Source organism: Mus caroli, unplaced genomic scaffold (genome assembly GCF_978045245.1).
Source record: "Mus caroli unplaced genomic scaffold, Mus_caroli_1 scaffold_11, whole genome shotgun sequence".
NCBI classification, from domain to species: domain Eukaryota; kingdom Metazoa; phylum Chordata; class Mammalia; order Rodentia; family Muridae; genus Mus; species Mus caroli.
Window position 1 is genome coordinate 16428552 of NW_028227266.1, and position 26601 is coordinate 16455152.

The 26601-nt window shown below is 38.3% G+C and overlaps 1 protein-coding gene across 1 annotated transcript; it reads left to right on the forward strand.

Moving 5' to 3' along the window:
* The first annotated feature begins 408 nt into the window (after nt 1-408).
* LOC110302510 (uncharacterized) lies at nt 409-22551 on the forward strand. The gene is given in 11 exon segments (XM_021173298.3): nt 409-593; nt 2732-2798; nt 4386-4486; nt 7545-7721; nt 13378-13566; nt 14274-14413; nt 14915-15041; nt 15940-16035; nt 18010-18092; nt 19473-20742; nt 20745-22551. Coding segments are annotated over 7 exon segments (1794 nt in total). The 5' UTR covers nt 409-593; nt 2732-2798; nt 4386-4486; nt 7545-7721; nt 13378-13535; the 3' UTR covers nt 20792-22551.
* The last annotated feature ends 4050 nt before the right edge of the window (nt 22552-26601 follow it).

Here is a 26601-nt window from a genome sequence, read left to right on the forward strand (position 1 = left end):
TGTAGTTTTGGGGGTATAGGTATGGGTTATGGGTTATAGCGATTGCATACAGTATTTAAAGTAGGAAGAGTGATTGCTTACAGGTTGAAGATTTTAGAAAGAACAAGCTGACGACAGGCCCATAAGATGATGTGGGGCAATTAGAACTTGGAAAAAACCATTATGTATGTAGTCTACTTGAGCATCCTTGTCAAGGCGGTCCAACTTAAAAACTACATTTCCCATAAACCATTTCAATTGTAATTCTCATTTAGAAGCAATTAATTGGTTTCGCGAGAGTTCCTAGTTCACCAAGAATGCCCGGCTCATTAAGGTTATCAAACTCCATTTCCCAAGATGCACGCCGTGAAGGGTTCACGTTTTAAATGGCTTATGAAGTTTCGCGAGATTTCGAAGATGGACGTGAAATAGAAGCCATTACTTCGGGGAGCTAGTGGAAGTCACATGTGCGAAAGGATAGTTGGGGTTCCCTCTGTGTTTGGACCCTTCTGTTCCCCAAAGCGTTCTGAAGCATTCCGGGGCCTTGCGTGAACTTCTAGTTCTTCCGCCTTAGCCGCGGAGACTTCCGCTTCCTGGATTCCACCCTCAGTCTGGTAAGCCGGTGGTTCGTCACTTAACCCGTTAGCTCCTGGAAGCGGAGAGCTGTGGCCCGGATGAGGCCACCAGAAACCTTAGGAGGCGTGCCTTGAAGTTCCAATCCTGGCGCCCGAGGAGAGCTTGGATTGGAACACTTCGTTGGTGACAAAGGGGGGTTCTGCTGACCTGGTTTTAAAATATGTAGACCAGGATGTTCATGGGTGTCGGAATGACAGTGATTGCTCTTAGCATAGGTTTCTTTTTAAAACTGTCATTGATATGTGCACACTTTTTTCTTTTTGTTATTGTGAAACTTGCCTAATACCTTTTCTATTATGTTAAATCATCAGTTGCTTTATGCGTTTGTTGGCTGACAATCCTCATGTGAATAAATTACTTGTAAAAATAGTTGTAGTTTAATTTGAAAGTTAATCTAATTAAAAACTGCATTGGCTAATGTTCTACCTTGAACTTTTCCCATAATATTTTTCCATGCTTTTATATAAAGGCCACAACTTCAATAAACATATAATTAAAGATAGCAATAGCTATGTTTTTTTGCAGAGGCCAAATTTTTGTTTGTAGTCTACAAGGTGACATTGGTATCTGTAAATAATAAACATGACTTTAGAAGTTAGTGATGATGGTTACACAATAATGAGCATGCTAGGTGCCAGGGAAATTGTACACTTACATTTTAAATAAAATGGCAATTTTTATATTATGAAAAATATTAAAAAGATGACCATTTAGTGAATTTATAAGCTAGATTATGATGGGGATCATTCAAGGCTTGTGTGCTCTTGTTATAGTACATATTTTCTCTCCCCTATAGTGAAATATATGGATTTTACTGTTCCCCAAATACTATTATGTATTTTAATAAAATCATTTTCTACTGATACAAGTATCCCATCACATCAAGTATCTTAAACTCAAAGGGTAGTCACTTTACAGTAGTGTCACACCTTATATTTTAAAATGAGATGTAAAACCCAGGTGTTGCATTTCTCTCTCCAAGGTGTGTTGGATCTGTATTTTAGTCTTTAGAATATTGACATTTTTATGCCATTAAATTTATAGTTAATCTGCTTATATATCTGAGAACTTTGATTTTAAGTGTATTTTCTTTTTTTTTTTTCCTCTCAACCTTTTTTCTACTTTTTTAAAAAAAAATTATTAGGTATTTTCTTCATTTACATTTCAAATGCTATCCCAAAAGTCCCCTATACCCTCCCCTGCCCTGCTCCCCTACCCACCCACTCCCATTTCTTGGCTCTGGCGTTCCCCTGTACTGAGTCTTATAAAGTTTGAAAGACCAAGAGGCCTCTCTTCCCAATGCTGGCTGACTAGGCCATCTTGTGCTACATATGCAACTAGAGACACGAGCTCTGGGGGTACTGGTTAGTTCATATTGTTGTTCCTTACGTGTGTTTTCAATTACATTTTCTTCAAGCTGTTATACTTTATGAATTTGAGATCAAGATTATTTCTAAAATATATATTTCTACTAATTTATAATTTAGAACAGTATTTGGATGTTGTTCATAGGCAGTTCTGTCACCTGACTAAAATAAGTAAATATACTTCCTTTTAATTATACACATTTGTTGTATCCTGGTTTGGATGGAGACTTGAAATATCGGTAGTGAGTTTATCTAGCACAATCATAGATATCCCTGCTTTCCTTCTGACTCTAAGTAAAATTGGCTTCCCATATGCTGGAATTTTTTCTATTTTTATGTCAAGGAACTTGTCTTTTTCTGGAGGTGTTTTGTTTTTTGTTTGTTGTTTTTAATTTTGTTCATCTGTTTGTTTTTATCCTACTTTTCTTTTCCTTCTGTATTGCTGTAGCTGTACTCTTCTACTGTGTTTTCTTTTTTTTTCTGCTCTTTTTTCCCTGCTGTATTTCAGGTACTGATGAATTGAAATATCTTGTGCTTGACCAATATAATGCTGGTATATCGAGTGAATAAGCAAATAATGGAGTTTTGGTTTTTTGTTTTTTTTTCAAGCATAATGGAATTAGGACAATTGACTTTTCAATAGTAACTAAGTTTAGAAAGGACACATTCTCTTGACATTAGGAACTTCTTGCTGCGTTTGCTTTGTGTGTGTGTGTGTTTTACTGTTAAATTTTCCTTTTCTATTTCAGGCTCATGCCAGCCATCTTCCCAAAACATGTCAGAGGCTTTTTCCCTCTAAATTCTGGAATATTTTGGGTAAGGATATCACTGGACATGTTGGTAGACTCCTACAATTTCAGCACTTAGGAAGTAGATGTAGGAGAATCAGAAGTTCAAGGACAGGGTGTACTGTATGCATGTCTAGTTATAGGCCAACTTGGGATGCATAAGACCCTATCTGATAAGAACTAAAAAGGGGTCCATTAAGATGGCTCAGTGGATGAAATCATTTACAGAGCAGGTGTGACTTACCACTTGAGTACACACGTCAAATCCCATCACTCCTTTAAGGAAAATGGAAGGCTCACACAGTAGAATATGGATGAGAAGCAGGTGTATATGGGGGCGTGCAACTGTTCTAGAAAGCACAACATGGCAGAAATAACAGAGACCCTAAATCAACATGGTGGATATACAGACCTTGTTCTCAGTGGTTGCAACTTTGGATGGTCCTAGAACTTACTGTATAGACCTGGCTGGCCTCAAACTTAAAGATATCCCTGTGTGTCCCTCCCCACTGCCTCACCATGCTCAGTAAAGTATAGTTTGCCATATGATTATCATATATTATGGCTCCTTTGATATGTGTATTAATATAGAGGTTTCTTTTGACTGTCATTCCTCAACATCTTGTTGGAAGTAAATATCACCTACTAGCCCCTGAGACATGGCCTAGGTAGCAGAGGTGTATTGAAATATTTATATTGATTTACTGAGAATGCAACTCATGTTGTTTATAGCTAATAATGAAGAGAGAAATGGATCTAAATAGTAGTGGAATTGCAGAAGCTGTAATATATATTGCTTTGTATATGTTTGTATCCTGAGTTGAAATGAGTCCTACAAGGGCAAGCTCAATTAAAATGCTGCTTTGCTTGTAATAGTTGCAATTACATATGAATGCCCTGCCTGTCACTATGTTGTGAAGTCATATATGGAAATAAAGTTGAACATTGGAAGAATTCTAACACAGAAAAGGTGTTCCCAATAGACACTTTTGACACACAAAAACAAATTTGAATCATAAACTTGACAACTGAGGCATAACTTCTGCCCTTGTGAGAAGGAAGGCAGGGACTAGCATAAGTTCTACTGTGTTCCAGGTGCCAGTTCAGGGAAGCCCTTCTTAGGGCCAACACATGATACCTCCATGTCTATTTGGGTTAAGCACTCTAGTGCAAGGAACCTTAGTTGAACTTAATGGCCTCCTCATTCTGTTGCTCTCCAGCTGGGATAGTAGCGACTACTCCTTGCTAGCCAGTTGTTTTTCCATAGTCTGAATCCTAATGAGGAGAAGAATGTTTCTGAATACTAGGGGTATTGAGGAGACAAAATGCAGTGGGATAGTATTCACTGTGTTTCAAAGGTGAGTGCCGTAGAATCCAACATCTGGTTCCTCTGAAAACTGCATCCCACTTCATCAATGGTGCTGTCCCTCTGATTACCACTGTTTTATATTGTGTATCTTGCAGAAAACTTCAGAATTAGTATTCTTTATAGCTATTTCTAGATGTGCTTCCCACAGTTAGTCTTTGCTGCATCTGTATGTGAGACCACCAGTTTATCCAAAACTAATAGTCTCTGCACTGCATCTGCATACCTCTTGCTTTTCTGTTACTACAGAACACTGGACATATTCCACAGGTCTAACTTGGACATAGGGGCATCCTTTCAGCTTGAACTACCCGGGAAATTTGCGCCATGAAGTAAATGAGAGGCTTAAGGTACTGCACTACACTGTAAGGCTGTCTTAGCACCATGGTTGTTGTTCAAATCACAGAACCTTTGAGAATATTTCCAACCCTTCGAATTCTTTTTAGGTCTTTTCTGTGTAATGCTTGTGAGGCACTTGCTTCATAGACGCTATCTTGCTGTAAGAGTAAATGTGTATTGATTTCAGTTCATTTGTTACTTAACTCTCTGTTTACTTTTCTGTTATAAATTATCATTCCAACTTAAGGACAGTGAACAGAGCAGAGAAATTGAAGCCTTACTTGGAGTGTATCGCATGGTTAGAAACGTAGAAAAAGAACTAACCAAGTAAACTGGGTAGTTTGTGGAGGTATGACATCATGCTTTCATTTCTGTTGCTGTGACAAATTAACAAAAAGCCTCATAAAGGAAGAAAGACTTTGCAGGGAAGACACAAATGCAGCAGTGCAAGGCAGCTAGCCACGTGATATTGAGCTGAAAGAAATGAATGGATCCATGTTGCCTGCTTCCTATAACTCAGCAAATTTCTTATACCCTTACACAGCCCATGGCCCAGTCCATGAAGTCGTATTGTCACAGTGACCTGTGTCAATTAACACTTGAGCTAGTTTCCCTGTGCGTGACCACAGGCCTGTCTGGACTAGACAACTCTATTTCAATCGAGACTCTCTCCCAGGTAACTATTAGTTGTGGAAAGGTGACATTTTAAATTAGCCATTGTAGACAGTAATGTCTACTGGCCATTTTTTATGGATACTTGGAGTATCAGTAGCAAGAGGCTAGCTCTGACCACTTTTCTGTGAGCATTTGTAGGCAAAAGCATAGAAGAAAGAATGCATTGTTCCCCAAGTGCTCAAAATATGCATAGGTTTAAGTGATTCAGGAACCAAAATATATTTCTGGACAACTCAAATTGTTCCTTACTGTAGCAGATTGAATTTGAAATAATGTTGCTGGAATTAGGGTCAGACCCTGGATCTTACCAGCTTTGGCGGAGTAGGTTTGATCACTATTCTGAATAAGGCAATTAAAAGATGAAAGTGAAAATTAGGAAAAGGATATTCATTCAGGGAGTCCACAGTGGAAAAGTGTTGTAATGATTCTCCAAGTCCATGTGCTGGTGCTGACATTGAGGTTTCTGCTTAAGCAGAGGGGGAAAGTATATATAATTAGCAGTTCCAGTGAATGTGTGGTGTCTCCTGCAATATAGTCTGATAAATTATCATAAGCCTCAGAGTGACATGAGACTTCAACCTATTCTTTACCCAGTGAGATTCCTGGGTATATTTTATTTTCTGGATTGAATTGTTTCAGCAGTCTGGTAGCAAAGCGAAGGATATTGGCGGCCCTTTAGGCTATCTTCATTTCTGTGAGGATAATAACAGCAAGAATTGCAAGACTTTGTTTCATCCCTTCCTCTTTCTACCCATCCCTCCTCTTTATTGGGTGATTTTGAGGCTCAAACCCAGACCCACAGTCTGCTAGGCAAACATTCTGCTACTAAGCTCTATTGCTACCTTTAAATTCTGCTTTATTGATTATTCAGGTCCACATTTATCTACTTGTCATAAAATATAGCCTGTTATAATTTAGTAAGTGTATTAAGTGAATGTGTATGTGTGTGTGTGTGTGTAGTAGTAGTAGTAGTAGTAGATGAAAAAAGGCAAGGGTTTGCATAGTAATTGGAGTAGATAGTAATATTTCAAAAGTTTTAAATTTTAATAAAAATCCTAAAGAGAAGAGCCACCCAGACACAGATTGTAGGGAAGAACTTTGGAAGCAAGAGACAGCAAATGCCAAGACCCTAAGTTGTGTGCATTTCAGGGGTATGGAGCTCAGTGAAGTCATTGTGCATTAGCATAAGTGAATGACTGAGTAAGAGACTTAATTCTTGAGGAAAATTTGACACTTTCAGCATGTTTTCAGCAAAGATTTGATGTTACATATATTTTATAAACAAAGTTCATGGCAGCAAAGAATTTAGGAGCTTGATTTTGATTTAGGAAATTTAGGTTGATTAAGTGAGGGGTGATGTCTGTGATCAAAGCAATTATAATATAGATGCTGAGGAATAGCCAGAACTTTGAGTGTGTGAAGTGACAGGATTTGCCCATATGGATGGATGGAAAATGTAGGAAAGAAAGAGGAGGGGCAAGGTTGGTTATGCAATTTAAATAGCTCCATTTTTTCCTTTTCCTTTTTTTCCCCCTTTTTCCTCCTATGGCTATGTACATATGTGCACATGTCTGTGTATGGGTGTACTCATTCATATGTGTTTTAGGCAATAGGTTGCTGTTGGGTGTCAGCCAATTTGAGATAGGGTCTGGTATTAAATCCAGAGCTTGCTGTTTTGGCTAGACTGTCTGGCCAATAAGACTGTAAGATCCCAATATAGTCCTCTCTTCTTTTTTTCCTGTGATATGGTCATGGACTTGAGTTGCCATTGCCAGTGTTTTATTTGAGTAGTGAGATTTGAAATCATTTCCTTATGTGTGCATGGCAGGCATTTTACCCATTGTACCAGCCATTTATTTTAGAGTGCTGAAGATTAAAGCTAAAGCCTTTACTCATTCCAGGAAAGTTCCCTATCCTTGAATTACACCTTCTTATTTTTCATATTAGTAGGCTAGATATACAACTCTGTTCTGCTTTTAACCATCTATGACTCCAAAACTGTAATTTATCACCTTGGCAAGTCAAGTATTTTCCCTCAGGTGTAAGAAATACGTGCATAAGTAAAGGAGCTGCAAATCAAATGATTACAGAAGATAATTTCCCAACACTTAACCAAAGACTTAAACGTGTTTATAAATATTGGTCAAGCATCTTACTATCTAGAAATTCATTCAGTGGGGAAAAAAGTTATAGAATTTTAGCTGTAAGAAATTATTGGAGGTGTAGTTTTTCTATTTGTGAAAATAGAAGAGGGAAGAGGAGCTGTTGGGTAGTGTGGGGATGAGTAGATCCAAATTCTCAATTAATAAAATGTTACTAAAAATGAGAACCATCAAGGAAGTTTTATTTTATAAATACTTTTGTTGATTCTAATACTGCTCTGTTGCCTTTCAGACAAGATTGGGATCCAGTTACCAGTTATCCTTGTTGAGGAACCAAATCGGAGTTTCTACGAAGTTGCCTATGGCTGCTGGAGACAGGGGATTCTGTTAGACAGTAAGGAGGCAGATGTGCAATTGGTCACAGAGGGTTCCAGTCAGAATTCCTGAAGATCCTTCACAATGGTCACAGGTAGAGAGGCTCACAGTAGGTTCTGACAGCAAATGGGGATGCCATAGTCCCGGGGAAACTGCTGTTCAGGGGCAGCTTCGCATAATAACTCTTGTCCTTTGGTCCATGTACTGAGGTGCTATGTCATACTCCATACAGAAAAGAAAGGCTTGCTGGGTTTCTCCTCTGCCTCACTCCAAGTGTATATTGTGCCTCACTCCAAGTGTGTATATTGTTGGGTTTTCTTGAGAGTGCACATACACAAATACATCTTTGAGATTGCTCTCATTTGTCCTTCCATTTATTTGTTTAAAAATTTTCATTGATTCTTTGTGAATTTCACATCATTCACCCATATCCCACTCATGTCCCCAACCCTCTCTTGCACCCACCCTTACAAAGGAAAACAAAAGATAAAAAAATTAAGAGAAGAAAACTCTCTGGACGCTTCTGTGTGTCACTAGGTGTACCTTTTTGCCCAAATATCTTTACTTGCAAATGCTCACAGCAGTGACTCATTGTTCTGGTTCGAGGGCTCTGGCTTCTGCTATTCCATCAATACTAGAGATTCACAGGGCTCCTCTCAGATATCCTGCTGTTGCCTTGTGTCAGGGATCCTGCAGCTTTGGTTCTATAGGACTGGCCCCCTTCCTGTGCTCCAGTAGTTCATAGATGGAGTAGATGTTGGAGTGGCCCAACTCAAAAGTCCTGGATCTGGGCCTGGGTGGTGGCTGTGTTGTTCAGCCCACCAGCTCTCCTGAGCCTGTGTCACCAAGATCAACTCTCCAGCAGTACCCAGAAGAGAGGTAACCATCCTCCAACTCCCACCCCACCCTGCCCAGTGCTTCAGCTTGTGAGAGGCAGGGCTCCCTAAGTCACCAGGGTCATTTCTACTGTATTGTGCTCCTCAGGAGAGTTGCAGGGGGCCTGTTCTCCAGAGAGCGCGCTCTCTCTCTTTCTCTCTTTCTCTTTCTCTCTCTCTCTCTCTCTCTCTCTCCCTCCCTCCCTCCCACACACACAGTGTGTGTGTGTGTGTATACATGTGTTTATGTATTTATATGTACATATACATAGATATACATTTAACCATTACAGTAGATGTATATTAATTGGTACTCAGAACTCAATATTATGTCTGCCATATTTATTCTTGGTTACTCATTTACAATAGTTTTTATTTGTTTCTTTGTGTGTTTTAAGATGTCTCATTATAAGGTGGTTTGCAGTTCTCAATCCTCAAGCCTTCTGTGTATGAGGGGTTATTGGAATGTATTACCAAGCTTGGCTTCCTTGCTAAGTATTGATTGCCACTTAATGAATTATTGGAGAGTCCATGCATAATACTTTCTTTAATTTGTAAATATTGGCAAGTAATTTTTACAAGAAAATTTCTACAAAGAATCCAAACTACAATGCAATTTCCATAGCACACAAAAGCTACTAAGTATGAATGTGTTCCTTTTTATAATATCCTAAGATGAATCATATATGTGTGTGTATGTGTGTGTATGTGTGTGTGTATACACACATACACATACATATATGGTAGTAAATAGTGTGATTATGGATATGTAGATAATGGAGTACAATATATACTTTATGTATTTGTTAATATTAGGATTTACTCTTTTAAGTATTTCTTCCCATTTCTAGCTCATATCTTCAGATCTTCAACTATTCTTAAGTTTATACCTCTCTGTGTTTATCACTTTCTCCTCGGGGAATTGCAAGTGTTTACCCTTTAGGTAGATACTCCTCTCTGTCTCTATAAAGTATCAGAGTGAAATAAAGTTTACAATGATTACACAGGTATTGGGGGTAGGTGATGCTTCTCATGAATATGTGTAAAATTTTAAAAATCATATGTTTAGTGTGGGTGCCTTATAAAAAAAATAACAGGTTAATCTAGATTTATTTATTTATTTATTTATTGCCACTGTGGTATCAAATCAGTTAAGAAAGAATTAATGAAATTTAGGAAAATTTGATGGCAATGAGGTAGCTCAGGAGGTTAGGTAACTTGCATATGCCTGAAGATCTGAGTTGGATTCCTAGTGTCCACATGGAGGAAGGAAAAAACTACAATCCATATAATGAATAATATAGATAGATAGATAGATAGATAGATAGATAGATAGATAGATAGATGTAGTAAAAAGAAAGTACAAAAAGATTAAGTGTTTAAGCAAAGTAATTTGGTTGGCTTTTGCTCTGTTTTGATATATAGGTCCCAAAAAGAGGCCATAAATTTGAAAGAAAAATGGAGATTTAATAGGAGGAAATGTAGGGAGGGGGAAATGATACAAATACATTAATATTTCAAAAGAAATGAGCCAGGCGAGGTGGCGCACGTCTTTAATCCCAGCACTTGGGAGGCAGAGGCAGGCAGATTTCTGAGTTCCAGGACAGCCAGGGCTATACAGAGAAACCCTGTCTCTAAAAAACAAACAACAACAACAAACTAATATTTCAAAAAATTAAATTTAAATTCTAATACTCAATTACAATTGGACATATCATCAGATTAGCATGGTATATATCCAGAGGGAATGAATTCATGCTTAAGTCAGTATTTCTTGCAACATTTGTAGTAATTCTGAAAATGTCTAAAAGTTTTCCTTTTAGGTTTTGTAATGTGCAATCTTTTTTTTTTTCCCCCTGCTATGTCTAATTATTTTCCTGTGTACAGTAAACTGTAACACTTTGAACTACTGAGATAAAATGAGTAACTGGAGGTATATAGCTCAGCAGTAGAAACACTGGGCATTGCAGAGGAGTTTTGTTTGGCTCACAGCATCCTTGTGGCAGCTCACAGTTGTTTCTCCATTTCTAGAGGATATGACATTGTCTTTTGATCTCTACGTGCACCAGGAACACATATGATGCATACACATACACAGAGAAGACATAAAAATCAATCATTTTTTTAATTGAGATGAAATAAAACAAAACTTAGCCTTTAATGATCCTTCAGTGATGATCCATACATTCACAGTGCCCTTCATTACCCCTGTGTAACTCCTGAAGTTTTCTATAACTTCAAACTGAAGCTGAAAATCCCTTGAAGAATAACTCTTCAGTTATTTCCTCCATAGCCCCTGGCAGAAGCATTCTGCTTTTTGCCTCATGAATGACTTCTTGGACCTCATGGAAGTGAAATCACATACCTGCCCTTCTTCGTTTTGCTAATGTCTTTGAGCGCAATGTCTTCATTGTTTATTTATATGTATTGTAGCATATACCAGAACTTCATTCCTTTTAAGGCTGACTAAAATTCCATACATTTCTTTATCCATACTTGCTAACGTCTATCAGCTGTTTTCCCCTCCCTCTGTTTTCCTCTCAGTCCCTGCCCCTTCCTCTGTCTCTTTCCTTATCTGACTTGCTTTCTCTCCCTTCTCCTGCCTGCACTTCCTCAATATCTGGGACTACACACACAGTTACCTAAACCCTTGAAGGCTGTTGAAGTTAATGTTTATGTTAGTATTCTTGATATCTAATTCATCCATAAAGGTATTTTGATTTGTTTGTTGTTATTGATGATGTTGTTGTTGTTTTAACTTAAGACCATTTTTTGTGTCTATAATGAAAATAAAGATCAACTTACATTTTAAATTAAGAGTTTTAAAACCGTGATCATAATGGTTCTTTAATACTGAACTGTTTTGTGCCCTTATTGAAAATTGTTTTTCTACCCATACCAGATTTCTCCCTAGCTCTTTGTTTTGACTTTCCTGTGTATACTTTAGTCATTTTTCATACTGTGGAAGTCTGGAATTGTGACTTTGTGTGTGTATGTGTGTGTGTGTGTATGTGTGTGTGACTCAAATTTTAAGTTTGCTCACTTTTAAGCATTGTTCTTAGAGTTCTTAATATTTTGCAATCAATCTCAATCTCTCTCTCTCTCTCTCTCTCTCTCTCTCTCTCTCTCTCTCTCTCTTTCTCTCTCTCTCTCTACTAATAATTGTTAACTTTTTTCTCCTTTTTTTTCCCCCCATTTAGTGTTTGGTCATCTACTGCTAAGGTCTACCCTTAAGAGTAGTTTGTTTTTTCAGTGAGATACGATTGGAGAAAACTAATTTTCATATGTATGCAGTTACCAGTTGAAGATAGCTTCTGGGTTAGGGATTGGACTTATGTACACTTTCCCTTCCAGTTCTGTTTCCAGTTTATGGCTATTATGAATAGAGCAGCAGTGAACATGGTTGAACAAGTGTCTCTGTAGTAGGATGAAGCATCTTTTGGGTATAGATGGATCTCAAGATAGGTCTACTCCTAGCTTCCTGAGGAACCACCACATTGATTTCCATCATTGCTATACATGCTTGCATTCCCCCTGAGCAATGGTTGGGTCTTCCCCTTACTCACAACCTCGCCAGCATAAGCATTCATTTGTTTTATTGATCTTGGGCATTCTAGCTGGTGAATGGTGAAATCTTCAAGTAGTTTTGATTTACATTTCCCTGTTGACTAACAATGTTGAAAATTCTTTAAGTGCTTCTCAGCCATTTGTGTGTCCTCTTTTGAGAATTCTCTGTTTAGATCTGTACCCTACTTTTAAATTAGGTTGTTTTCTTGATGTCTGGGTTTTTTAAGTTCTTTATATAGTTTAGATATTAGCTCTCTATCAGAAATATAGTTGGCAAAAATTTTTTCCTATTCTGTGGCCTGCTCTTTTCTCCAAATGATGGTGTCCTTTGCCATAGAAACTTTTCAATTTCATGAGGTTCCATTGTTCTTTCTGGGTCTTCAATTCAATTCCATTGATCAGTCTGTCTATTATTGCTCTGTTATTGTTGTGTTCAGAAAGTTTTTTCTTATGCCAGTAAATTCAAACTATTCCCTATGTTCTCTTCCAGCAGATCTAGCCTTATGTCCAGGTCTTTGATCCATTTAGAGTTGAGTTTAGTATCTACCTGTTTGCCTTCTTCATGCAGCCATCAGGTTTGATCAGCACCATTAATTGAAGGCGCTATCTTTTTTCCTGATTTTTTTTTTTCCAAAAGATTAATTGCCCATTGGTGTATGGACTTATGACCGTATGTTAAATGTGATTTCATTTTTCAGCGTGCCTCTTGTAGCTATATTTCTGTAATACAAACTTGAGCATGGTAATACTTCCAGCAGTTTATTTTTCAGGATATTTTATATTCATAATCCAAATATACATACACATATGTGTGTGTGTGTGTGTGTGTATATATATTCAGAAACATGTGTGTGTGTGTATTTGGATATATATGTGTGTGTGTATATATGTATATATATATGTATATATATATATATATATATATTCAGAATCGTGTGTGTGTGTGTGTGTATGCTATTGTAGAAGATAACTGCTTTCCTCATTTCTTTCACAGACCATTAGTATTCTTGTATATAAAGGCTACTGATTTTTGTGTAGTGATTCTGTATCCTACTATTTTACTAAAAGTGTATATCAGCTGTAGGAGTTTCCTAATGGAGTTTTCAGGATCACTTACATATATAATCATAATATCTGTGATTAAAAATCCATAAACTCTTTTTCTGTATATATTCCTTTGTTCTCCATCAATTGTATTATTGTTCTATCTAAAACTTCAAGTACTATATTGAATAGGTTTGGATACAGTGACCAGTTTTGCCTTGTTCCTAATGTTAGTGGAAATGCTTTGTGTCTCTTTTCCTTTAGGTTGATAACCTGTCTGATTATGAGTCAAGAGGAAATGTCAGGAAACAAAATTCAGTGTTCTCCTCACTAAGTAAAAGACATAGCCTTTGAGGAATACCTTGTGGCAATTGTCCACTTAGGAATGCAGTGCTTCTTCAAGTACTCCCAGTGCCCCACAGATGGCTACCATCAGTCTATCTCCCACGTTTGGTAAGTTCTTATGTTCTTGCTGATAATAAATGAGCTTGTATGTTTCCTACCACTCGTAAGAAAAAGGAGATACATATACGTAAGCTGATGAGCCAGGATGAGTGAGCTGAACAGTGGTAGACTGTGTTATTGACTAAGGGCATGTGTGAGTTTGAGACAAAGAAGAGGATGTGTATAGCTGGCGTATATAGTGAAGAAGGTAAAGGTGAAGGCTAACCCTGGGTGATCTGTTGTTTTCATAAATTTGAGAAAGGCGCTTTACCTCTGAGGACTTCAGTTTCCTCACTCTGAAACAGGAAGTGTATAGAAGTTGAATATCCCTTATCTGAAATCAAAATCTGAAACTATGAGGCTAGCCATGATACCACTTGAGGAAAATTTTAAACTTTACATCCTAAAGACAGGTTAGTCAAAGTAACTATGTTATAAAAGTACCTAAAATGATCTTCAGCTAGGCGTGTTAACTGTGAAGCATAAATGAATCTTGTGTTTAAACATCAATATCATCCCTTAGATACAAAGATTCCACAACTTAATGGATCTAAGCAAGTTGTGTGTAGGATATATTGCTGCTCATGGTTGTGTGTCACCACCTGTCACTGTTCTTGTTTGTGAATATGGAGACGCTTGTGTGAGTGTTGGCACTTATCTGAGTATGCTTCCTGAGTGGGTAGATGGATCTCAAGGACTGTCTTTTCTTGCCTTAGCTCTGTCCTCCCTGGACTCTGCGGATAACCAGGAATCAGAATTCTCTCTTCCATCAAAATGTGATTCTTGTCAGCAGGATTTGGGTTTGTTTGCTTGCCATGCTCCAGAGCCTGATACACCAGCTCCTGTTTGTTCTCAGGTACATAAGATCACATGGCCCAAGGGTGGGACAAGTACGTTTTAGGACATCACCACCACCACTGTGTGTTAGAATTCTTGTAGATATTTATCCAGGTCAGTGAATGCCTGGTCAAGGAGCAGCACACCAAGGAAAGTCAGATGGCACTAATCATTATTACGGAAGTTAGAGGTTATTTGTGTAACAAGTGCTTCTTTGATGTTTGCATAGTGCTCAGAATCAACTTGTCGAGACAGAAAGGAAGTAAGGCTACAAGCTCTCAGCCACCCTAGACTTGGAAAGAAATTTTCTTCTTGTCGGTATTGTATTTGAAACAATGAGACAGGTTAAGGTCAACTCAGAAGAGACACTGTCTGGAATATCCTTCTAACACATATACAGAAACCTTCAGCAGACCATATCTGGAAAAAACCACATCATATCCCTTGTGTCCATATTCTGCCTCTGTTGTCTTCCTATGAGCTGATTTCTCATTGGCCTCAAATGTGTATGTTATTCCAGGAGTCTGTGACATTTCAAGATATTGCTGTGGACTTTACTGAGAAAGAGTGGCCCCTGCTAGATTCTTCCCAGAGAAAACTGTACAAAGATGTAATGCTGGAGAATTATAGCAATCTAAGTTCACTGGGTAAGGCTATCATTTTTCTCTCATCTATTCTGGGATAAAATGTTTTATATAGTAGTACTTGCTGTGACCCAAACCTAGATGGGGTTTGTACCAAATTTGAGAACAAGTAGAATTGGTACCTACCCTCATAGATTCTCTGGTAGTCCTGCCCATTTCTTTCAGCTCAGAGGCTTTTTTAAGTGTGTGACTGAGCTTAAACCATGATTGTCTGAAATAAAAGGTCCCCATTCTTGTCTACAGGGAATGCTCTGTGAAGTTACTGTAAAAGTATTATAACCAAAGGTCAAAGTCGTAGCAGTCACATGCAAAGGTGGATGTTGTTGTAGATAGCATGTGATATCCAAGCAATATGGGAGGTGGAAATAGGATAAGTGCTGGAGATTGTTAGACAACAGCCTGGCTCCAAGTTCAAGGAGAGACTTTTTCTCCAGGGAATAAAGTAGAGTTATAGATCAGGATGCCTGGTGACCACACATGCATACACACACACACACACACACACACACACACACAGAGAGAGAGAGAGAGAGAGAGAGAGAGATTTTATTAAAATTAATTTATTTAAAAAGTTTTCATTCATGTCTTGGAGGTGTAGCTCAGTCAGTAGTAGAGTGCTGTTCTAGATAACGCAAGGCCTTGACTTTCATTCCTAGCACTTAAAAAAAAAAAATCCAAATTCTTTTGGATGGCAAAATTGTGGGTTTGGTTTTTTTTGTTTTGTTTTGTTTTGTTTTTTAAGACTGTGTTCCTTAGAAAAGTGGCACTGCCATTTTCCTGCTCCTAAGTCCGCCTTAACCACGTACAGAAAACCCTGAAGACCAAATTGTTGACCGCAGTCTAATGGAAGGCTTGTTCTCTGCATGGTCCTCTTTCAACATGTGCCTTTTCCTATAAGTAGGTTATCAGGTTGGCAAACCCCGCCTCATCTCACACCTAGAGCAAGAAGAGGATCTGAGAATGGAGGAGAGAGGAATTCAGCAGGGTCCTTCTCCAGGTGAGTGAGCACTAGGCACAAAAGGGTAATTTGGGCTATCAGGTCTTTTTCAGTGATTTGAGTAGGGCTATACATTGCTACTTTCCTGTTTCTGTTACAAAATAACTTTGGTGTATATTTAGCCCACATTTGTATCAGTTCAAAGGGATTGGTGCCATTTTTCTGGTGTAGGCTGTGTCATAACATAACAGGTTGCATTTGTATAGTAGGTATAAAGTAACTTAAGGGAGAAAGAGTTTAGTTACATTTTCAAGCTAAAGTTCATCATGGCAGGAAAGACCTGGCAACAGGTAGGTAAAGTGACTGATAACTTGGTATGTGTCTTCCTGATGGAGAGAGAGAGAGAGAGAGAGACACAAATGCTGTACTCAGCTCACTTGTCCTTTATATTCAACATATGCCCCCATGTCCACCTACTCCATGGGATGCTGCAGCCTACATTTAGGATGGGTTTCCTGGGTCCAGCATGGCCTTCGTAGGGGTGGAATGACGTTGTTTCCACCCCTGGAACAGGGCTCACAGGACATAGGCCTCCAGAAGTATCAATGTCTGCAGTGGGTGTAAGGCTTCTTTGTATAATAATGTACGTATTTTCACGTTCCTTCAAGAGCTGTCCTCTCTGTTAATGTTTATGACTTCATGATAATCAGAGACAGCATGAGTCCAGGAGATGAAGGTGTGGCTAATGTCTCAGCAAAGTGGGAAATGTTGGGACCTTCAGGACAGCCCTTAAGGCTATGGGAAAGAACTCTAAATGAGTTTGAAAATACATAATTGCTCAACAATGCAAAAAATAAGAATGCAATATGAATTATATGAGGGGCTTCACAAGTCTAAAGGAACAAAGGCAGCTATACTATGAGCCAGTTTGTGAGAAAGATACAAAGACAGGCAGATTCCTGAGTTCAAAGTTAGCCTAGGACAACAAGGTTAGGCCCAAGTGTGGTAGAAGTAGTAATTTCAGGGCAGGTTCCCACCCAACTAGCTTTAAAAAGTGCTTAACAAAAGCAGACTGATCTCTGAATTCTTTTCAATGTCAAGAAAAATAATGTGTTCTTGCTGTCTCCTAAGAATCAAAGGACTGGGGTCATGGGATGCTGATTCATAAGGTAATAAAAAAGAAAACCTGGAGTAAATGACTGGATAGATACGTAAAATGGAAGACTGGACCTGTGTGCTGTAGGAGATGAGCTGTCCAGAGAATTTTTTTAGGACAGAGAGAACTGACACACGCACAAGCAAGCAGGGCATGGACAGTAACATCTTTTAAAATAGCAAGCAAGCAGAATATAGACAGAGAAATCTCCAGAGAGAAAACAGACTGGAAAAGCTGTATCAAGTAGAACACAGGTTATCAGCATAGATTTGACATCGTCATTCTTTTCTTCTCTCCTAGACATCCATTCTTTCAGAACCCTTCTTCAAGCTAAGGCTGGTCCTTGGCACTTCACAATAAGTCCCACCCCTTTAAAAGTTCTGCCACGTCACTGTCACTGGACCAGTTCTTTAGCATGTGGATTCTTTTTTTTTTTTTTTTTGGTTTTTCGAGACAGGGTTTCTCTGTGTAGCCCTGGCTGTCCTGGAACTCACTTTGTAGACCAGGCTGACCTCGAACTCAGAAATCCACCTGCTTCTGCCTCCCGAGTGCTGGGATTAAAGGCGTGCGCCACCACGCCCGGCTAGCATGTGGATTCTTGAATAAATACATTCAGTACATTAATATGGAAATATATCTGATAGCACTTGGAAATGAAGTGTTCTTTGTCTTACTATCCATCTGTTGTTTCAAAAACCCTTTAATCAGTAGATTTCATCTCTGTTAACTTAAATTTGACATTTACATTATTCATTTGTATGTTCCTTCTGCCTTGCATTTTCTTGCGAATCATGAGAATTTACATAGAAATTTACTTTTCATCCCCATCATCTTACTTTCTTTTGAATGTGTCAGATTTTCCAGTTTTTTTCTTTCAGATTGGGGAACTACATCTAAAGTCAAGTGGTCTATTCTTCTGGAAGATATTTTTGGGAAGGAAGCATCTGATGATGTAAGACTGGTAAGATTTCCTTAGGCTAAATCTGTTCTGTGTTGGAGAAACTCAATGCAGCTGCTAGTCAGCTCACTCAAGGACCAGTCAAGTGACATACACTAGAGGAAATAGGAGTTTCACAAGTGCTAAGTTACAGTTGTTCCTTGGTATCTGTGTTCCAGTGAGCTGAACTCGGTGGAATGCAGGTATCAAATTCTAAGACTACTTAGTTTCTTTATATAAAATGCCACTTTGTATTGTCTGCATAGAACCTGTACATAATCATTATGTTGCCCATAATACATAGTATAGTGTGGTATATAAAATGTGTAAATAGCTTTATTATTGTATTATCTAGCTAATAATGATAAAAGATTGCATATGTTTGACATAGATATAGGTATTTTTGTCTTTAAATTGTGACTGAGATTGCTGGAATCTTGAAATGGAACCATTGAGACCCACTATATTGTGAATTTGGGCAGGATCCCAGCCCCAGACACTCTTTAGAGTTCAGATAAGTAAATATTTCTATAATGCATGATGGGGTTTAATTTAGTTTTAAACAGTGAACAAAACTGCATGCCAAAAACCACTGTAGCACAGTGCACATAGATCCTTACAGCACAGCAGTCAATATTCTGCTTTTACTTTATTTTTAACTAGGCAAAACCTTGTATAACCCAGGCTAGCCTGGTACTCTAAATCTTGTTCTTTGCTTTTGCCTTCTGATTTGGTATTGCAAGTGAGTGCCTACAACCACTTCACTCCTTTTCTCTTTGATGAAGCTCAAATGAAACAGGAACAATGATATCATAGTTTGGGCTGTTATTGCTCTATAAAACACCAGGAGCAAAAGTAACTTTAAAGGGAAAGGTTTTATTTGGCTTAGACTTACACATCCATAGTCTGTCACTAAAGGAACTCAGGACAGGAACTCAAACAGAGTGGGAACCTGGAGGCAGGTACTGATTGGAGAGGCCATGGAGAGCTTCTACTTATTGCCTTCCTCAGTTTGCTTTCTTATAAGACCAGCCCAGGGATGGCCCCATCTACAATCGGCTATTCCCTTCCTCCATCAATCACTAATTAAGAAAATATACTACAGGCTTACCTAAAGCCCTGTCTGATAGAAGCATTTTGTTAACTGAATTTCTCTCTAAGATGAATTTAGCTTGTATCACTTCTCAGTTGTCATAAAACTATTCAGCACAGTTATAGTAATGTGTTTCTATTAGTGCTAATTTATTCAGAGATAAGATTTAAAGAAGCTGGGCTATATCCTAATGGTAAAGCCCATTGTTGTATATTTATCAGGCCTTCCTTTCAGCCATCAGCACCAAAACCATAAAATGAAATAAGGGGTGTTATAAATGTGAAAGTTAGCTCTCATCTCTTAACCAACAGGAAACATCTCATCTTTTGGAGACATCTTCTGAATTCAGCCACTTGTGTGAAGTCTTTGATATTGGCCCTCACCTTACTCAGCCAGTAGGAAGGCCCACAAGCAAGAGACCCTATCACCACCACAGCTGTGGAGCTGCTTTCAAGAACAGGATTCACCTGACTCAGCACATGAGCATGAATGATGGGAGAAAATTGCATAAATGTCACCAGTGCCAGAAAGCCTTCACCACCAGTGCTTCTCTTACAAGGCACCATAGAATTCACACTGGGGAGAAGCCTTATGAGTGCAGCAGCTGTGGAAAAGCCTTCAATGACCCTTCAGCTCTAAGGAGCCACACAAGAATTCACCTGAAAGAAAAGCCCTTTGACTGTAGTCAGTGTAGTAATGCCTTCCGGACGCTCTCGGCTCTGAAGATACACATGCGAGTTCACACTGGTGAAAGACCCTACAAATGTGAGGAGTGTGGCAAAGCCTATGGCAGGAGCTGCCATCTCATTGCCCACAAGCGAACACACACTGGAGAGAGGCCCTATGAATGCCAGGACTGTGGAAAAGCCTTCCAGCATCCCTCCCACCTGAAGGAACATGTCCGAAACCATACTGGGGAAAAGCCTTATGAGTGCACACAGTGTGGCAGAGCCTTCCGATGGAAGTCCAACTTCAATTTGCATAAGAAGAACCACATGGTGGAAAAAACCTATGAGTGCAAAGAATGTGGGAAATCCTTCAGTGACCTCCTATCAAGAAGGAAACACATGAGGATTCATATTGTAAAGAAGCCAGTTGAGTGTCATCAATGTGGGAAAGCCTTTCGAAACCAGTCCATCCTGAAAACACACATGAACTCTCACACTGGGGAGAAACCTTATGGCTGTGATCTCTGTGGCAAAGCCTTCAGTGCTAGTTCCAACCTCACTGCACACAGGAAGATTCACACTCAAGAGAGACACTATGAATGTACTTCCTGTGGCAAGGTCTTTGGTGATTACCTGTCACGAAGGAGGCACATGAGCATCCATCTTGTCAAGAAGCGGGTGGATTGTAGGCAGTGTGGAAAAGCCTTCAGGAATCAATCCACTCTGAAGACACACATGAGAAGCCACACAGGTGAGAAGCCATATGAGTGTGACCATTGTGGAAAAGCTTTCAGCATAGGATCCAACCTTAATGTACACCGGAGGATCCATACGGGGGAAAAGCCTTATGAGTGTCTGATTTGTGGAAAAGCCTTCAGTGACCATTCATCCCTTAGGAGTCATGTGAAAACCCACCGGGGGAGAAGCTCTTTACACCATCTGTGTGGGAAAGGTTTCAGTGAATACTCAAATGCAGAGGAAGCCTGACAAGCATAAGTAGTCATAAATCTTTCTTCCATGTAGAAAATGCAAAAGGCCACACGGCACTTCAAAGAAATCCAGTGTGTAGAAAGTTTGAGAACACCTGAGTTATTATGCAGCAATTGGGATCTCTGTGAAAACCTAGGGACTGGGAAGAGTTTGTATTGAGTAGCAAGAAACTGTCAACATATATCATGCTCCCAACCACACAAGAACTGAGCCAGAGTCTTCACCCTGAGCATTAGTGTAAAGTCAGCAATACTACGTGAGCACACCAGAGTGAATCTTAAAAAATGGAGAGCAAACTGGCCAGCTCTTTATTGTTGTTGGCTCACAAGCCAAGATGCTTCTCCTTTTTTTTTTTTTTTTTTTTTTTTTGGTTTTTTCGAGACAGGGTTTCTCTGTATAGTCCTGGCTGTCCTGGAACTCACTTTGTAGACCAGGCTGGCCTCAAACTCAGAAATCCGCCTGCCTCTGCCCTTCGAGTGCTGGGATTAAAGGTGTGCGCCACCACTGCCTGGTGCTTTCTTCTTTTTAAAAAGAAAAATCTGGCAGGGGAAGTACATGGCACTCAAATTCTGATATACATGCTGTTTATAAAAATCTTCATTTAAGGTTTTGGTCAGTAGCTTTGGCTTTAAAGCTGTGGCAGTTTTGCTGTCCAGGGCACTTGTCAGTGTCTGGGTAGGTTTTAGTTCTGAGAGTGGAGGGAGATGTGTTACTGATACAGAAAGAGGACATCACAGATGCTATCAAATAGCCTATGATATACAGAAGTCTTCCATATCAAGGAATTATGTGTACTACTATAAAACTACTGAGGTTGAGAATAATCTCATGATTCCTGTGAACACTCACATGAGGAGAAATTTTTTGCAGCTTTTTAAAAGAAAAACTGCAATGCAGTTCTCTCTAAATGTATGAAAACGCATACTGATGATAACTCTATGAAAATGATTTTAGCCACAGTCCCTTGGTGTATGAATGTGAGGTTGAATTTACAAGTCTATTTTGATAACAACTGAGTCTAGCTCTTTAGTTTTCTTGACCTTTTTATTTTTAGGGTTAGGGTTCTCTGAATAACTCTTAGTCCTCATTATAAACAATTGAATATAGTATTTTTTTTTTTACTATAGCTTTGTAAATTATATCTTTATTTCACTTTAGTAACCTTATCCTGACCAGAGACATATTTAGAAATTTGTGATGTTCTGTACTAGATTATGTGGGTATTTTTGAGTACCTGTGTCATATTCATTGTGGTCAGGGCATGAAGCTTCCTAACAGATCCTTTAGTTGGTTTTGGCTTTCTATCCAAAAAACCAAAAGAATAACAAGGACCTATAGGATTTCCCATATCCATTTAAACTCCTTTTATAGCAGAAGAGTCACAGTTTTATCTGATTATCAAATAGTTCCACTATAAGAAATCTTTTTCAGTTTTTCATGCAACTTGCATTCTCTACATGCCATGACTCTGGCCGTTGACTCATAAATAGAGATATGTGTGTGGCATTCTGAGAAAAAGCTCTTGGGAAAAAATCTGATTTATGTTTTTTTAATTCATTTTGTGGCCCTGAAGATGAACACTGCAGTCTAAAGATGATAGAATAGAGAAGTCACAGTGATACTAGTCTATATTGTGGCTTTTGAAAGAGTACCTTGGAACTCAATTTATTAAATAGACTTTCTCTTCCCTGAGAAAACAATAAAATTGATTACAAGTTTACAATGAGACTGATATTTGTTTCCCTGTTTGCTTTATTGTTTGGAAGTGAGTTTCCTCTCCTGTTGGATGCTGTCCAAAACAGATAGACCTCTTTCTCTGAAAAGCTAATCACTGATAACTTTTTGTACAGATTTAATTGGTGTCCTCTTAGATACAGATTTTAAGTACTTTAAATCAAGTATTCATGTGACATTTCAAGTTGATGTGTTATGCTTTTGACAGCTGTGTATAGATACACTCCAGGTTACTGTAGGAGTACATCTTAATAAAGTACATCCCTTTAAACCTATCAGTCAGAAACAAAGTAGCAATCTCAATGCATCCTAAGACTTCTGGTATGTTTGTGCATGGGGATGGAGGCCAGAAGATATCTGATGTCATGTGTACATGAATCTACAATGTGCTTTTGGGTTTATAATACAAGCAGATATACATAGCAACATAATGATAAATGCTTTGAGGAAAGACAATATAAGGGTTAACATCTAAAGATCTAGAATGTTAAATCTCTGCTATGGGTAGTAGATAATGCCTGGCTGACTTGCCTTTTCAGGAAATGTTGTTACACAGAAGTCCTCAGGAAATAGCTGCATTTTAGCTTCATAGTCTTTTTAAATACACCAAGTAGGAAGAGGGCTTGTTATGCCTGTTGAATAATGGTATATATCTTTATTTTGCTATGACAGAGAAATTCCAGCTCCCTGTAATTCTATATTTGTTTCAATCTGTTGTTGCAGAGATTACAAAAGGTTTGCTTAACCATGTAAAACTTGGCTTTCCTTGCTGTTTTTAAAAGCACCCGAATCTATAATTCCCTTACCTTTTTCTGGTGCTAGAGATAGAACCCAGGGCTGTGGGCATACTGGGTAAGTACTGTACCCTCAAAAAACCAACCTTCAGTTTAAGCAATGTGTGGCCTTTTTAGTTTTGCATCGCCAACTATCTTGATTTCAGAATAAAAGCCAATATTAAAATGAATTTAGTGGGAATCTCAAATAAGTATGCAAACCTTTCAGACAAATTCTGACCTTGGACTTTGATAACAGTCTCCACTGAAATGATCTTTACTAAAATATGATAGGAAGAAAATGACAGACTTGGGTTTGTTTTGTGAGTTAATCTGGTCTCTATCAAAGAACTGTGCAAGAATGTCATTCACCATTTACATGAAAGGAAAAGATGGAGGCCCAGTCTACTAACTGGAAATGAAAGACAAGCAAGGTTCACAGTTGATCTTCATGTCCTTCAGTTAGTAGAGTATTTGGGCTACTGTGTGGTGGGCAGGAGTTTTAACACACAATTCTCTTTTGTCTGGAGTTCCTTTATGCCCTCTTCTCTACTGAACATTCTATCACAGTTCTTGAGTACACGTATCTGGGCAGATAATTGTTTCTCCCTGAATGACCCTCAGGAAGAAACATTTAGTGACCCTCAGTCAAAAGTTTACCTAAATTCATTAGTGAAAGAACTACTGTCACTTACTGGTTCTTGCCTAATGTTAGAGAAAAGAATGCATATCCCAGAGGCTTGACCTAATGAAAGAAAAAACTTTCTCAGCTTTTGTTTAATTAGGAGACTTGGGAGTGCAGTACTGCTTCTCCCTTGTGCCCAATTCTTCCCTTCCTCATATCAGTAAGGGTAGGCTAGGCTAATGAATTCTCATGGGTATATAAGTGGCTCAGGGCTCTTGCAGCTCATTGTTCTTCCCTGCCAATTCTCAAAACAAGGTACATGTTTGCTCAAGGGGGAACATCTAATTGAGGACTAATATAGTCTTGCTGTGTTTTTTTAATTCCTGAGACCTCTCCAGAATAACCCCTCTGCCTTGTGCAAAATTAGTCTCTTAGTCAAGCTGAACTTTTTGCTTCTCTTGGGACATTAGGATGAACACACACTGAAATTCTTTACACTTAGCTTTGGGGAAAGATAGTCTAATGAAGCATTGCCTTATCCTTAACTGAGTAAAGGGTAGGGAAAAAGATGCCAACAGGTTAACTCTGAGGAAGCACCCAGGAGACTCAACAGAGAAGATGTTGAACTTGGGGATGTCAGACCCATGGAAAGGTGATGAAAACATTGTGTGTAGAAGGCTTATTAAAATTAAAGAGAAATGGCTGAAGAATAAATATATTAAGCACTTTCCTAGCATGCATGTGTCTCTGGGTTCATTCACCAGTACTGGTGAAAACAAACAAAAACCAAGTCAATAATAGAAATAGTTGAATAAGTATGCCAGTGTTGAGGTTCATTCACCAGTACTGGTGAAAACAAAAAAGTCAACCAATAACAGAAAGAGTTAAATAAGTATCCCAGTGTTGAATGCACAGATACAGGAAGATTTTAAGGAAATCACATTATTGGTGTAAATAAGGAAAGAACTATAATGTAAAGCTGGAACGATGTGGGGGCTTGCACACCATATCAGTGTGCTAGTGCTAGTGTGGTCTCTGATTCTTAAGGTTTTGCTTAAGAGCTACAGAATATAACAAGCTACATTTGCTATTCAGATGTTTGTTTCTGTCAGTTTGTTTATACCCCATCAGTCATCCACTCACATGAATGACTGCAGAATGGATCTCTATTCAGTTCTGTGGAAGTAGTGTAGATAGAGGAAGGTTTTATTTTGTTTTCTTTTCTAAAGAAAGATCAACTTGTAGCTGAGGAGGAGAGGATGTTCATGAACTTTGGATCCTTTACCCTCACTTCTCAAGTCCCAAGGTGACAAGCCCAAGTTTATATGCCCAGTCACATAATGCTGAGATGTAACCCCAAGTTTCAAGCAGGCAGTAATCACTCTACCCCAGCTTGGTAGTAGCTATTCTTATTGCAGTCTACCTTAAACCATTTTGTTTACATTATAATGTAATTTAATACATAATGTATTATGTAATTACATTATATATATATATATATATATATATATTGACAAAAGCCAGCACAGAAGCATAATCTGCTTATACTCAATCAAATGGTAGGTTTGCCAGAGAACAATGGAACAATGGGGAGGAATAATAGGCAAATCACAAAACTTATGGAGACTATCTTAATAGTAGTCATGGTTTTATGGGTATAGAGATGTTAAAAACTTATGTGGAATTTCTTATATGCCAAAGGTATCTCAGTAAAATTATTCACTCTTACTTGGACATGCATAATGTAAACAAACTGGTTTATGGTAGACTGCGATGAGAATAGCTACTACAAAGCAGGATATATATATCTATATCTATATATATATGTTATTTTTCTAGTTTTGTACCTTTTAGGGGGGAGAGGGGCTCCTGAATACACAAATAGGTGGTTCTCTTTATCTATAGCTGTTTCTTGTGTCTTTTCTTGGGCTTTTTTCTGTTTTCTGTTTATTTGTTTTGTACTATTCCAATATTTTTATATTATTATATCATTTCTTATATGCCAGAATGTGGGTGGATTCAGATATGAGCACAGGCTGGAAGGAATACAGGGTGGGAAAATGATAATTAGAATATATTATATTTAAAATATTATTTCAATACAGGGTGAAATCTTTATTAGGACTTGTTACAAAACGTAGAATTTAGTTATAGGAGCATTTCCTTCATATGAGTGGAAGATAAGTATTGTTTTAGCCAGGCTTTTTAGAAAGTATAAGAGAATTATGTACCATAATTAAAGATTGGGGTTGCTGAGCAAACGTTTCTTCTAATGTTTAATCACTAATATTTGCCTCTAGTCAATTCCCATAATAGAAGAAGGCAAGACTGACTTTCAGATTAAGGGGGGAAGTGTAGGATGACAACATTTTTATTTCTTTGTCTGCCATTTTGTCCTGGTTCAGGAAAAGCAAAATTCTGCCTGAAGGTGGACAAGCTGGCTCTACATAACAAGGATTTGAAAAGAGTGGCACTGGTGTGTTTCAGAAGTAATTCTAGCAATATCTTTCTTGTATCAATGTTCCACTTGGTTAAGCTGACAGTTTCAGACCCTATTTCTCTTTAAATGACTCTGTTCAATGTGTAGTAGGGGACTGAGATATGAAAGAGGTTTACAGATAATTTCATATGTGGAATGTGTAACACTAAG